Source organism: Pezoporus wallicus, unplaced genomic scaffold (genome assembly GCF_028554395.1).
Source record: "Pezoporus wallicus isolate ANWC-B61680 ecotype Strahan unplaced genomic scaffold, APGP_CSIRO_Pwel_v1 contig_8333, whole genome shotgun sequence".
In the NCBI taxonomy this organism is placed as follows: domain Eukaryota; kingdom Metazoa; phylum Chordata; class Aves; order Psittaciformes; family Psittacidae; genus Pezoporus; species Pezoporus wallicus.
In genome coordinates, this window is record NW_026637037.1 from 2,437,324 (window position 1) to 2,450,432 (window position 13,109).

Genomic DNA, 13,109 nt, shown 5'->3' on the forward strand with positions numbered 1-13,109 from the left:
GACAAGTTTCACCTCAACATGAGGAAGAGCTTCTTTATGTGAGGGTGTCAGAGCCCTGGCACAGGCTGCTCAGGGGGTTGTGGAGTCTCCCTTTCTGGAGCCATCCCAAACCCACCTGGACACGTTCCTGTGTGCCCTGCTCTGGGTGGCCCTGCCTTAGCAGGGGGTTGGACTTAGTGATCTCCAGAGGGCCCTGCCATCACTGATGGTCCTGGGATTCTACACTATACAAACAATGGGTTGCCCAAGGAAGCTGTGAATGCTCCATCCCTGGCAGTGTTCAAGGACAGGATGGATAGAGCCTTAGGTGACATGGTTTAGTGTGAGGTGTCCCTGCCCACAGCAGGGGGTTGGAACTGGATGATCTTAAGGTCCTTTCCAACCCTAACCAGTCTGGGATTCTATGGCCTTGCTGACGTGGAGGAGGAGCTCCGTGCTCAACACAGAAGCTGGTTGCTTAGGGTGGTGTGGAACCCCACTACAGGTCAGACCAGCCTTCCCCTCCCTCACCTTGCCTGCCCACTTACTACACACCCCTGGCTTTTGCAATTAGCAGCACCGCTCATTACTTTTTATTCAACACTGGCAACTCCAAAATCCCTCAGTTCTGATGTTTGTACTTTCTGCAGCTTTTAAAGGTTTGGCATCCTTTCCCCACTCCTTTTCAGATGTAATGGGGTGTCAATTTGTCCTCACAAGTAAAATCTTTGGGCCCAAAGTAATCTCTGGATTCAATACCAGAAAGTGCACCAGACCCCATGATGAAGGAGTGTGTAAGCCTCCAGCTACAAAGGGCAAAACAGCTATCCAAGGTATAAAAGAGGCAAGAAACAAGGCCAATTTTCTGTCTGCTGCTTCGGTGGCAGGGATGAGCAATGTGGGACCTGCAGCCTGGAGGGAGGAGAACATCAGCCCAGAGAAAGAAGGAAAGTCTGGGTATGCCCATCCCTGCCGAGGGCTGTCATGGCTTCCGAGGACACCGGCTGATGCAGTTTGGCTCCCCAAGGCTCTGATGATGTGATAGAGGGTACCCTCAGTATATCTGCAGATGACACCAAGCTGGGTGGGAGTGCTGATCTGCTGGAGGGTAGGAAGCTCTGCAGAGGGGTCTGGGCAGGCTGGATCCATGGGCTGAGGCCAATGGGATGAGGTTCCACAAGGCAAAGTGCGGGTCCTGCACTTGGGCCACAACAACCCCCTGCAACGCTCCAGGCTTGGGGAAGAGTGGCTGGAAACTGCTCATGGGAAAGGAGCTGGGGGTGCTGGTTGGAACTGAACATGAGCAGCTTGTGCCCAGCAGCCAGGAAGCCACCAGCATCCTGGCCTGTATCAACACCAGTGTGGCAGCAGGGCTGGGGCAGGGACTGGGCACCTCGAAGCCTTGGCAGTGCTGGGAACAGGTGTCCTGGATGATCTCAAAGGTCTTTTCCAACCCAAGCACGGAACCTTCCCAGTGACCCGCACCCGCAACAGCGCTCCCCTCTAACCAAGGGCCGCTCACGCCGGCCGCACCGGCCCCTCGGGAAGCCGGGACGCCGCAACGAACTCGCCGCCTGCACGCACCCGCCTGTGGGCGTTGTGAGCCGCCGCCCGCTCCCACCCCTTCACGGGAGAGGCTGCGGCCTCCTCCACAGCCCCGCCGCTTCCCGCTTCCTCCCGGCCCCGCGGCGCTGCCCTCCCGCCGCCGCTTCCACTCCTGCGCACTGGGGCGGGCGGCCCATCGCGGCCCCCAGGGGAGCGGCTGCGGCGGGCCGCCGCCCGCGCTCGCCGGGCAGGATGGCGGCTGAGGGCCGGGTGCTGGCGCCGCCGCTCCGCCCGCCTTCCCCCGGCGGCGGAGGGGCCGGAGGCCCCGGCGCGGTGCCAGGGCCTCTGCTCGCCGCTGAGGTGCTGGCGTTGGACGATGAGGAGGACCTGGAGGTGTTCAGCAAGGTACGGAGCGCGCTCCCCGACGGGACGGGGCAAGAGCGAGCGCGGCCTCTGCCCGGCTGCCCCGGGCCATGCAGTGCCAGGCGGGGCACCAAGGAGGAGGCACCGGGACCGCCGAGCGGCGGGGGCCTCTGTGCTTGGGCACGGCGAGGGGGTGAGAGGGTCCTGGTGTGTGGCAGGATGTGTGGCACCGGGGACAATGAGCAGATGCGTTTCCAGTTTGTTTTAAGGGGGTCTTACGGATTAAATGTGCATATTGTTCTGTTTCTGTCAATGAAATGCACCGTGAGATGAGCTGAGCAAGTCCTGACTGCGCTTACCTTCCATTTGCCAAGTGATCGCTGTAACCATCACTTACGTTTGGCATGTGCCAAGTATGTGTCTGTAAATGTCGATGCATTTAGTAGTTGCCGTTGTATTTAAATATAAATAAGTAGTGCCAGAGTTTTCTTTTAAAAGACGAAGGGAAGCCCTGCTCCTTTGCAGAGGTGGTTTGAGAAGGTCACGTCTGTTGTTTCGATGATGAGAATAAGGTGAGTGTAACTGGTGAGGTATTAGGGTCCATGTTTCACAAGCACACAGGGTTAGCTAGCTACATGGGCACAGGCTTGCCAAATTGCTCATTTTCATTAAAGCAGTAAAGTGAGGCTACCACGTATATTGTTTCTTATTTCATACTGATTTGGCTAAGCTGAGACTTACCCCTTGCCTTCGCAGCCTGTAAGGAAAGCATGTCGTGGATCTATTTGCCTTATCAACGCAGCAGCTGAAATATAACATAAGGACATGCAGAGAGCGAAGGTGGAAAATATATATATATATATAGGGGACTAAGGCCCCATTCACCTTCTGAGGCTTCTGAACTGCTGCATGACAGGATGTGTGGCACTAGAGAGATACATTTCCTGTTTGAAAATGTGACATCAAATTATTTTCAGGAGGTCATACAAATTAAAGGTGCATTTTGTTATATTTCTGTAAACAAAGTTTATTTTTTGTTATGCATAAATATAGACATTGCAATAGGAGCTTTGTTCTTAGGAGCTATGTAATTAAACTTTGACTGTAGTAAAATTCCTGGATTTTAAGGCCAGAAAGGGCTATTAGGTGATTTAATGGTCTGTAACATGCATGAGGTCAGGCTAAATTTCACGAAGCTATCTGTGTTTTTCGGAAGCATAACTAGGGTCTGGCTAAATCATGTTCTCTACTCTTGATTCAACTTCAAGAGATGAATGATTCACTGAACTTGCATGCAAAAGTGGTTCTAAAATATGATTTTAGTTGTTTGTTTCTTCCTTTGAATTCTTTTGCTTTTACTAGGTGAGCTCAGGCAGTTGTGCATGCAGGTTATGCTGCTTGCTTGTCGTGAGCAATGCTCCTTATGAACCAAAGATAAAACCAAGTGTAGTTGATGTGAGTTACTGGTGCTGTATGGCAAGTGTCTATATCTTTAGATTTCTGCTACCTGGATTATGCCAAATACTTCTTCCTTATATTAAATCTTAACTGCCGTTAATGCATGATGATAACTTATTCCTGCAAGCAAGAACATCTGTCATGAAATGTGAAAACACGGCATTCTTTCCAAAGCCTGGACACCCGCATGTGGTGGCTATAGATAGACCAGAAATTCAGGCTTTGCTTTCCAGTGCAATTTGAGGGCTGATCTTTTGAGCTAATAAAAGAAAATCTGTGAGGTTCATTGGGCATTACACCCCATTTTTGTTCATTTTCCATGTATTCGCAGGAAACTGACAGCCTAAATGGAGCTTCAGACTAAGTTTTGTAAACCTCATTTTTCCATAACCTACTGTTCCAGGATCGCCTTGTTTTAAATTGTATCCTAATGGGGTTTCTCATACCACTGTCTTTAAGGTGGTGGTGGAGCATTTGCAGCCAAGGGGGACAGTGCAGGGCTCGGTGCTTGTCACTGACATCAACTTCATCGTTCTCCGTTTAGTCAGTGAAATGTACCAGCTACCAAAATGGTGAAAAATGGGATTCTTAAAGCTTGTCAACCTCAATACCAGAAGTTATTACTCAAGATGTAAACACAAGGCTTTTATTTTATGAACATTCGTAGAGGTTTAACCTGAGAGCATCAGAAACTGTTGATCCGGTATCCTGTGACATAGCTCAAATATTACAGACTGTCATCATTGGAGTCCTGGTTTCGGCTGGGATGGAGTTAATCTCCTTCCTAGTAGCTGGTTCAGTGCTGTGTTTTGGCTTTAGTCTGCCTTATCAACTCTGCTAAAGCATTCCATGATGTGACGTGCAGTTCGCTTAACCCTGGTTTCCATTACCATCAAAAATGTTCTGGGTACTTCTTAGCAGAGACAAATTCTGGGGTGGAGTTATGAGTCACACAAACACAGTGTTTCCAATCTGCTTTCTTCCATTAGCTTCGAAGTATGGAGTACCACGTGTATCTATTCCTTTGTTAACTGATACAATTGACAAGGCTGTCAGCACTTTGGTTAATCCTTAAAATCTTCAGCAGCTCTTCTTTCAGACTCTGTTTCACAGTGTTTGTCTCCATTTCATATTTACAGGAAACTTAATTAATGGTATTTCTGGAAATATGCCACTTAAGAATTGCATAGGGGCTAATTTTTCTTCTATAACAAGTTGATAAAGGATTTGAGACTGACTTATAAATGATTCTTTTGGCCAAGGAACTCGTCTGTCTCATGAATCTCTTTGCTTCTTTGAAGAATGTGCCAACAATGAAGCTCTTCTCTTCTAAGACAAAGTCTGCCACCACATCCTTTAGCTCCAGACCTGCTTTGGATCCCTGGGCTCAGAAGATTTCAAGTTCTGGATCCTCCTTGGGAGGGATGGATGAAGGGAAGCATGGATAAGGCACAGAGGCACATTGAGTCAAGGATCTGTGCTCTGGGAAGGACTTAATGTGATCAGGCATTGGAACAGGCTGCTCAGGGCAATGGTGGAGTCACCGTCCCTGCAAGTGTTCACACACCGTGTAGACGAGGCCCTCAGTGCCATGGGTTAGTGATGGCCTTGGCAGTGCTGGGAATGGTTGGACTCCATGATCTTAAAGGTCTTTTCCAACCTGGTTGATTCTGTAATTCTTCTACAAAGAGCTGAGGCTCAGTGGTGTGCTCAGCCTACTTTGAGGCTGCTCCTGCTATATGAGTGTTTTCCTTCCCTTATTTTGGAGTCTTACTGACTGATTGCAGCCAAATGTGAGAGTGAGATACAGTAACTGCAAGTATTAGAGGAAGAAGACCCAGAACAAAGCCCTCATGCTGCCAGGAGCTCATTGATTTTCTGTCTGCTTGGTCTCCTGGCTGGTAAATGAAAATCCATTAACTTTTTTGCTAATCGGCACATACAGCTCTGCCAAATGGCATCTATACAGCCCAAGAGGTAGAAGAGTTGTCTGTCTTGTGCCACAAAACTCCTTCTGCCCTTATCTGTATGCACACAAAACCAGAGTTCCAACCACAAAATTACCACTGTATAGAAAACAGTCACCTTTTTTTACTGTGTTTCTGTGATGACATCAGACTTCTGTCACATGAACTTCAAGAACTACTGGATTTAAACCTCAAGTATCATAAGGACAAAGAGAAACAGATGCTTGTTTGAAACTCCCATGCATTCATTCACGTGCAGATGAACACTAGAGCTGTATTACAACAAAACGGGTTTTATTGCCCGTGTTTTGTTTCACAAACCACATATTCATAAGCCCTCCCGATCAAAATAGACTTTCAGAAACCTGCTTGTGTAGAGCAATTTTTAGTAGCAACCTAGCAGGAGGAATGGGACATTAAGATATTAATGACCCATGGAAAATGAGAAAATATGAAGCACATTTACCTTGATCCAATTTAGGCCTTGCAGAGTCCTTATTCCATAAGTTATATGGCCGTTCAAATCCCTTAGATGCTCACAGGCATTCTTCTTTCCCTGGAAATTTCCTTTTGTCTCAGTGCTTTGGGCGGCTCTGAACCAGCAGTCCTCATTCTTCATGTAGAAGAGCATGTCCAGTTAGTGCTTCTCTGTCATAATCAGGACAGTGCTGGCTGGATACCAGTATAGAAATGGTGTAGGAACACACTGAGTAAAAGAAAAATGCCTGTCAGGTGTACAAATACATATATTTGTATAATATTTAAAAAGTAGTTGTAGTTTTGCATCTTGTTTTTGTTTCCCTGTTCAGAGAACTGCACATAAATGATAGGAGGAGAACTGGTACATCAGTGTTTTCCAGGCATAATTCCCAGAATCAATTTCTGCTCTTTATTTATGGGGGTACACTGATAAATATACTGATAAATACAACATAAAGGAGAGAGAGATGGCAGTCGGCAGGAAAAGAGCAAAAGAGAATGTGTTCCAGGGGAAGTTTTGATCCAGATGAATTCAAAGGGAAAAGACAACTTTCAGCAAGACTAGCAGCACTGCTGTGCTCGTCACTCCCATGGGATTGGCCTTGGTATAATGCCGTGACTCTATTTTGTGTGGACTTGCAAGTTTCCACGCCTGGCATTTGAGTGGGTTTTTCTTTTCTCCTTGCTCCGTTGTTAGCAAGGCACCAGAAAGGGCAACTCTGTGCAAGTGGGTAGTTAGTGTAGTCTAACTACACCTTTAGAAAACTTCAAGATGAATTGTAAGTTTGTTATGAAAATACTTCATTGCATTGGATATATTAGGAGAAATGTATAAAATGCATCAAAAGGAGCATGAGAAGCAGGTCAAAGGAGGTGATACTGCCCCTCTGCTCTCGTGAGACCCCACTCTCATGAGATACCACAGTGCTGGTCTCCTCAACATAAGAAGGACATGGAGCTGTTGGAGCAAGTCAGGAGAAGGCCATGAGGCTGAGCAGGGGCTGAAGCACCTCCCATATGGAGACAGGCTGAGAACGCTGGGGCTGTTCAGCCTGGAGAAGAGAAGCTGTGTGGAGACCTACAAGGATGCTGGAGAGGGACTGTCCATCAGGGACTGTAGTGATAGGACAAAGGGTGATGGGTTCACACTGAAACAGGGGAAGTTCAGGTTAGATCTAAGGCAGAAGCTCTTCCCTGTGAGGGTGCTGAGGTGCTGGCACAGGGTGCCCAGAGAAGCTGTGGCTGCCCCATCCCTGGCAGTGTTCAAGGCCAGGTTGGACACAGGGGCTTGGAGCAACCTGCTCTAAGTGTGAGATGTCCCTGCCCATGGCAGAGGGTTGGAACTGGATGAGCTTAAGGTACTTTCCAACCCAAACCAGTCTGGGATGCTATGAAAATAGCTGATATTTAAAGTATAGTGATCTATTTAAATTGCTCTAATTTGTTATTTTTAATGACATTCATTTATTATGCTCTTTTATAGAGTTAGTTAATTTAATTCATTTTCCTTATCACTGCATCCTTCAGATTTTAGATCAGTAGATCTCATCTGAGCTCATATCTAGGTAATATTTCTTGCCTGTTCCCATTTTCCTCTCTGTTTCTCAGCATTTGAGTAATCGTCATTGAAGAGACTGAACAGCAGCAGCTGCTGTGGGGACATATTCTTAGAGAGCTGTGGTGGAAGTGGCTGATGCTATCAAAAAGTGGTTTTTCACTTCAGCAAAACTGTGGTTTGGCTTTTTCTTTGAGAAATGAAGCAGCAATTTTGTCCTGCTCCTTCCTGGTTTTCTTTGTGAAAAAGATGATGTCTCTGTAAACATTTTCCATTTCGAATTTCATATTGAAATAGATGCAAACTGAAGCATCCAGTTCTAATCTGTGATTCAGATTTTGTCTTGTTTTCTTTTAATATAATCATTTTTTATCCATCCTGGTCAGGTTAATAGAGATAATAATTCAAACTTCATAAGTCTTGAATAACTGGCTTCTACCAATTTTAATCAAGCTGGTAAGTATCCTGCTGGGTGCATGGATTCATAACTGATTTTCGTATGCAGTGGTGAGTTCTCTTTCTTAGCTATGCTTCACATTCTTCTCAATGGTGGCATTTTGCTTTTTCATCAGTTTTAGAATAAATCTCATTTCTTACCTCCACACTGCAGCAAATACTGAAAAGGAGAATGGATTTGCCATGTACTATAGAATTCTTCCATCTGCTCTACGTTTTACATGGTTTGTCTGATTATTTAAAAGCTTGCCATTTTGGCATCTGGGACATATGTGTTTGTATGTGTGTGTCTGTATACAAAGATGTATTGAAAAGGATGTTCTCCTGTTTTATCTGTAGGATACATCACTGGCTGAGGTAAACTCATTCAGTTCTTCAGTGCCAATATCCCCCTCATCAATGATAAACCAGTATAAATTGGAAGATGAACCAGAATTAAGAGATCTCTTCATTACAGTCGATGATCCTGAAAGCCACATTACAGCCATCGAAACATTTATTACTTACAGGGTAGTCACAAAGGTAAGAACCTATTCGTGGCTGTAACGGTATACACTGCTAACAGTAGGAGAATTTTCACTCCTCTTCTTACCATTCTCTGGAATATTGTTAAGTTTAAATTATACTCTGGTTTTGCCATGAGTTACAGACCACTAAAACTGTCTGAAACTCTGCAGTGGGTTCTGGAAAAAACTCAAGTCTACATACATCAGTGCTTAAGTTCTTTATGTCCCTGCCTGTGGTGGGGGGGAGGGTGGGGGGTGGGGGTGGGGGGGTGGAACTGTATGATCTTAAGGTCCCTTCCAACCTAAACCATTCTATCATTCTGTGAGTCTATGAAAATAGCTACTAATTCTTCCAGAGCAACATCAGTTCTGTGTGAGAATAACATATTCTGCTTCAGCAGGAATATGAAACAGCAGCAGGACTGATTCCGTTTGAAGCAGAATATTAGCCCAAGTATTTGTGACCTTTGTCTTGCTTAAATGTGACCAGCTACAATGTCTTTTAATTCAGTTCCTTTCTAATTGCAGTGTCCGCTATCACATGAATGTGTGTTTCCCATTGACAGTTGCATATGATTTCTGGGGAAGTTGCCATAATTGTGCAATGTAAAAGTAAATCTTAGGAAACAACCAGGTATATTTTTAGCTGTCCTGAATGCAAATTATTGATGAGAAAGAAGGAAGAAAGTCAGCCTTGTGAGACCAGCTGGTTTCTTCTGGGATTACCAGCAAATATTCTGCAGGCTGCATGTTGAGGCTTGCACTGTTCATTTATTTTACTTTGCGTTCCTTTGAAAAGATTCATTTAAACCCGAATTTCCAAATGGGAATTACTCATCCTTAAATATGAGGAGATATCAATTCTTCATGAAATGTTTAAAGAGTAGGAAGAGAGCTATCTTCAGGAGATTGCTAGCAATCATTTTCGCTTTATGCATGCTTTTGGAGACGAGAGAACATTTTCTCTTCAGGCAAATATGGCAGGGCTGTAAGGTGGATTGCTTTTGCTTTTTTATCTCTTCTATCCTTTCTTATCATATTTAATTTGAAGTGCTGGTTGTTGATGATAAAGTAATAGCATTCCTCCCACATACCTCAAAGAATTCTTATTCAACCCTCAAAAATGTCGAGTACAAAAGCATGTTTGGAGGTTTGTTGAATTTACTTGCCTTGCGTTATAAATCTCTGTGCAACAATGCATGTTAAACAGCACACATTAATGAAAATACGGGCTCTTTGTGGCTTGATTTGAGAAGATAGAGCACTGATAAAATAAATGTCATGGTCTGACAACTTTGCAACCCTGTAATAAGCATTTTTTCCTGCTCATTAAAGGTTTGTTGGCGAGTTCTAACAAAGGGCTACAAAACTAGAAGTGATAATGGAACACAGAGTCCGTTAAGCAGTGCAGGAAGTGTTACTGCTATGATATGCTGAAGTTTTCATTTCTTGAATGTGGGGATTGTTGCCTAGTGTCAGCAAGTCCTGAGGATGTATGGCAGCTATTTGGGGCTTTTATTTGGAATGCTAAAAAATGGACGTTCCTCACTGGTGGATTATTAATAACTTGCAAAGAAGTGCCCTAAAAGTAAGGAACACAACCATGATTACTGAAAGGAAAACACCACACTAAAATAATGATTGAAATATTCTGAAACACTGTGGGAGGCTAATATTGTAAGTGACTCTTTTTACAACAAAACTTTGATTTCTTGCTCAAATGAGATGTGTTTTATCTCTTCAAGTTGATCGTTGAACTTCAAGAGCCAGCAAGCAAATAGCACAGGCAAAATAGAATCACAAGTATTCAGTTTTCTTTTAAATCTAATACTATTCTGTTCTTCTTTTATTTTTTGGCACCTTAACCTAGGCCTGTTTTTTCTGCCTCTGTTTTTCAGACATCCCGGGGTGAATTTGACTCCAGTGAATATGAAGTTCGAAGACGGTACCAGGATTTCCTTTGGTTGAAGAGCAAACTTGAAGAAGCACATCCAACACTGATTATTCCTGTTTGTTCAATTATTTGTTAAAATATTGGTTAATTTATTTGTATTTGTTTATAAGATGGCTTCAGTGTTCTATGGAGATGCTTGAGGGCTTTCTTCAGTTTCAAACTCAACCTCTTTTTATTAGTTTTACATGTATGTGATAATTAAAAATCCCATAAAGGTATCCCATAAATACCCATAAAGCTATTATGGTTCTAATTGTGCCATTTGCAGTAATTTATGCCCTTCTTTCTTAGTTGTACTTGTATTCTTCTGCACTGTGTGCTAAAAGAGCCATGTTCTTTTAGCACCACTATTGAATATGATAACTTTATAACAGTTTGGGGTTTGTATGGTGGATTTTACAAGGGTTTTTTACCTGTTTTTTTTAGTAAGTTGAAGAACTATAATAATACCCATGATATTATGCAAAAGATACAATCTATTTCTTCTTCTTTCCATAGCCATTGCCTGAAAAATTCATCATGAAAGGAATGGTGGAACGATTCAGTGATGAATTCATTGAGACTCGAAGGAAAGCTTTACATAAATTCCTGAACCGCATTGCTGATCATCCAACTTTAACTTTTAATGAAGACTTCAAAATTTTTCTTACTGCACAGGCCTGGGTAAAATGACTTTAGTTTTGTATTTACAGATGTGTGAAACCACGTCTTGTGTTAGTAGAGTATATCAGGAGTCTCATAGTGTCAGTAGATTCAATAGTGTCCTCCCACAGCTTGTGACAGACGTGTCAGAAGAAGACAGGGGATTTATGAAATATTCATTCCCTGAGATAACCTTTTCTTCTGTGCTTTTGGTACATAAAAACTGTATTTATTGTTACAAATTGTGTTGCTATAAATATTGCTGTATCTTCCATAGCAGCTTTTCTTGCCCCATTTTGGATTTCTATGTCAAATTCACAATATCTCAACTCTGCATGCTTTTTGGTATACAGATAAGCTTCCAAGATGATATGAAAAGTGGTATTTAAAATTAATTCTTGTTTTGGCATGGCACTGTCTTTTTCGTCTGCTTTTCTCAAAAGAGATATACTAGTCTCATAAAACTCAAATACAGCCTTTGAATTTCCTGTTGTAGTTTTGCATGATGTATCCAGTTGAAAATTGAACGTTTGTACTCAGCAAAAGCTCTGAACTTCAGCAAAGCTTATTCTAACAACATAGAAAAAGAGTTAAGGAAAACAAAGAGATGGATTACTTCTTCCAGTAGGAATACTGTTTGCTTTTCTCAATGACTTATTCCAGCAATAATTACCTCTGCTTGCCTGTCAAAAGGCTAAATTGCAAACCAGCTACCTCACCCTAAGGAGTGAAAGGGTAAAGGTTCTTGGGAGAGAGTGATAACACAGCATGCTTGTGTTTGCCCAGAAAGCTGAGCTAATAAATGCACGTGACAGGAAGAGTTCTGACACTGATCTCGTAAGTTTAAAGTAAAGATTTCTATGCTAAAATAAAACAACGCATGCAGAGGTTTAAGTAGTTTTGTTGGGGGTTTTTTTTGAAGAAAAAGCTTTAAAATATGTGTTAGAGAATTTAAAAGAAACTACTTGGAAGTAAACACTTGTTCTGTCCTTAGGAACTCTCCTCCCACAAGAAGCAAGGTCCTGGTTTGCTGAGCAGGATGGGACAGACCGTCAGAGCTGTAGCATCCTCAGTGAGAGGAGGAGGAGTTAAAAATCGTCCTGAAATGTTTACAGAAATGAACAGCTATATGGAAGCATTTAGTCAGAAAATCAATGTACTTGACAAAATAGCCCATAGAATTTACAAGGAAGAAAGGGGTAAGTGGAAAACAAGTATCAGTTTTATTGATGAAAGAAATGAGTATATTGGCAAAGTAAATTAGTTTTCATTATGCCAGGCAAAGTTCCCAGCAAGCAGGAGAAAGGAGAGATTGGTGTTTCTATTGTACTTTTCATAATGGTTATTGTTTTGGCAGCCCTTCAAATTAGTTTGAGTAACTTGTTAACAGGAAGAGTTTTAACTTATCATTGAACTACTTGACCAGGAACTTAGAAAAAAATGTAGCAAGTTTGACTCTATTTTTACTTGTGCTTTTTGGAAAGCTGTGTGACCTTTTGTTTTGTACTTTGAGTGGAATGTGAACAGTCACAGTTTTCTGGGCTGTCTCATACTGGCATAATGCTGTCTAGAGTCCAGATCTCTAAACATTTCTTTTCTGGGTTTCATTCTGCACCTTTTTCCGTGTCGACCAAGGAGATTTTAGGGTTTTTTAAATAGCTTTACCATTGGCTGTAATTTCTGTTAGAGTTTTCTTAAGAAGGATAGCTTAATCTCAATTTTCTCCTTAAGTAACAGCAGTTTGCACCTCTTTGGAATGTTACATTTCTGACTTTCTGAGATTAACCCTCATCTCAGACTAGGCCTATTCAGTAGAACTTCCACTGGTCAGCACTTGAAGGGATTTTATTGTCTGTATAATATAATTTGAAGGGCTGCACTGTGTTCTTTAAGAACTGAGCCCTTGTGCAGTACCAGACCTCAGCGTGTCCTCACTAAAATGGAGAGGGTCTTATAGAAGGAATTGTTTCTTTTGATGTCATTCATTTCAGTGGAAGTAACTGGTTGAGATCCATAGGATCAAGGCATCAATGCCAAAATATTTCTCGGAAAACCTCATGAATTTTGACATGCTCCCAAATGCTGTAGATCATATCTTTCTAGATTTTCAAAATAGCACTGGGCGGAACACTTGTGTGCAGGGCTGCACTGTTGTGGATGGTGATAACTGATTCAGACAACATTCGTGCTTGCAGTAGCTTAAC

At 42.9% G+C, this 13,109-nt stretch overlaps 1 protein-coding gene across 1 annotated transcript in view; it reads left to right on the forward strand.

The window, feature by feature from the left end:
- The first annotated feature begins 1,714 nt into the window (after positions 1 to 1,714).
- The window catches only part of SNX7 (sorting nexin 7), a 28,172-nt gene continuing 16,777 nt past the window's right edge, over positions 1,715 to 13,109 (forward strand). Inside the window, exons 1-5 of the mRNA XM_057402777.1 lie at positions 1,715 to 1,929; positions 8,143 to 8,325; positions 10,208 to 10,318; positions 10,762 to 10,926; positions 11,900 to 12,104. Of these exons, the coding sequence (XP_057258760.1) occupies positions 1,777 to 1,929; positions 8,143 to 8,325; positions 10,208 to 10,318; positions 10,762 to 10,926; positions 11,900 to 12,104 (817 nt within the window). The 5' untranslated portion in view covers positions 1,715 to 1,776. The remainder of the gene's footprint in view (positions 1,930 to 8,142; positions 8,326 to 10,207; positions 10,319 to 10,761; positions 10,927 to 11,899; positions 12,105 to 13,109) is intronic.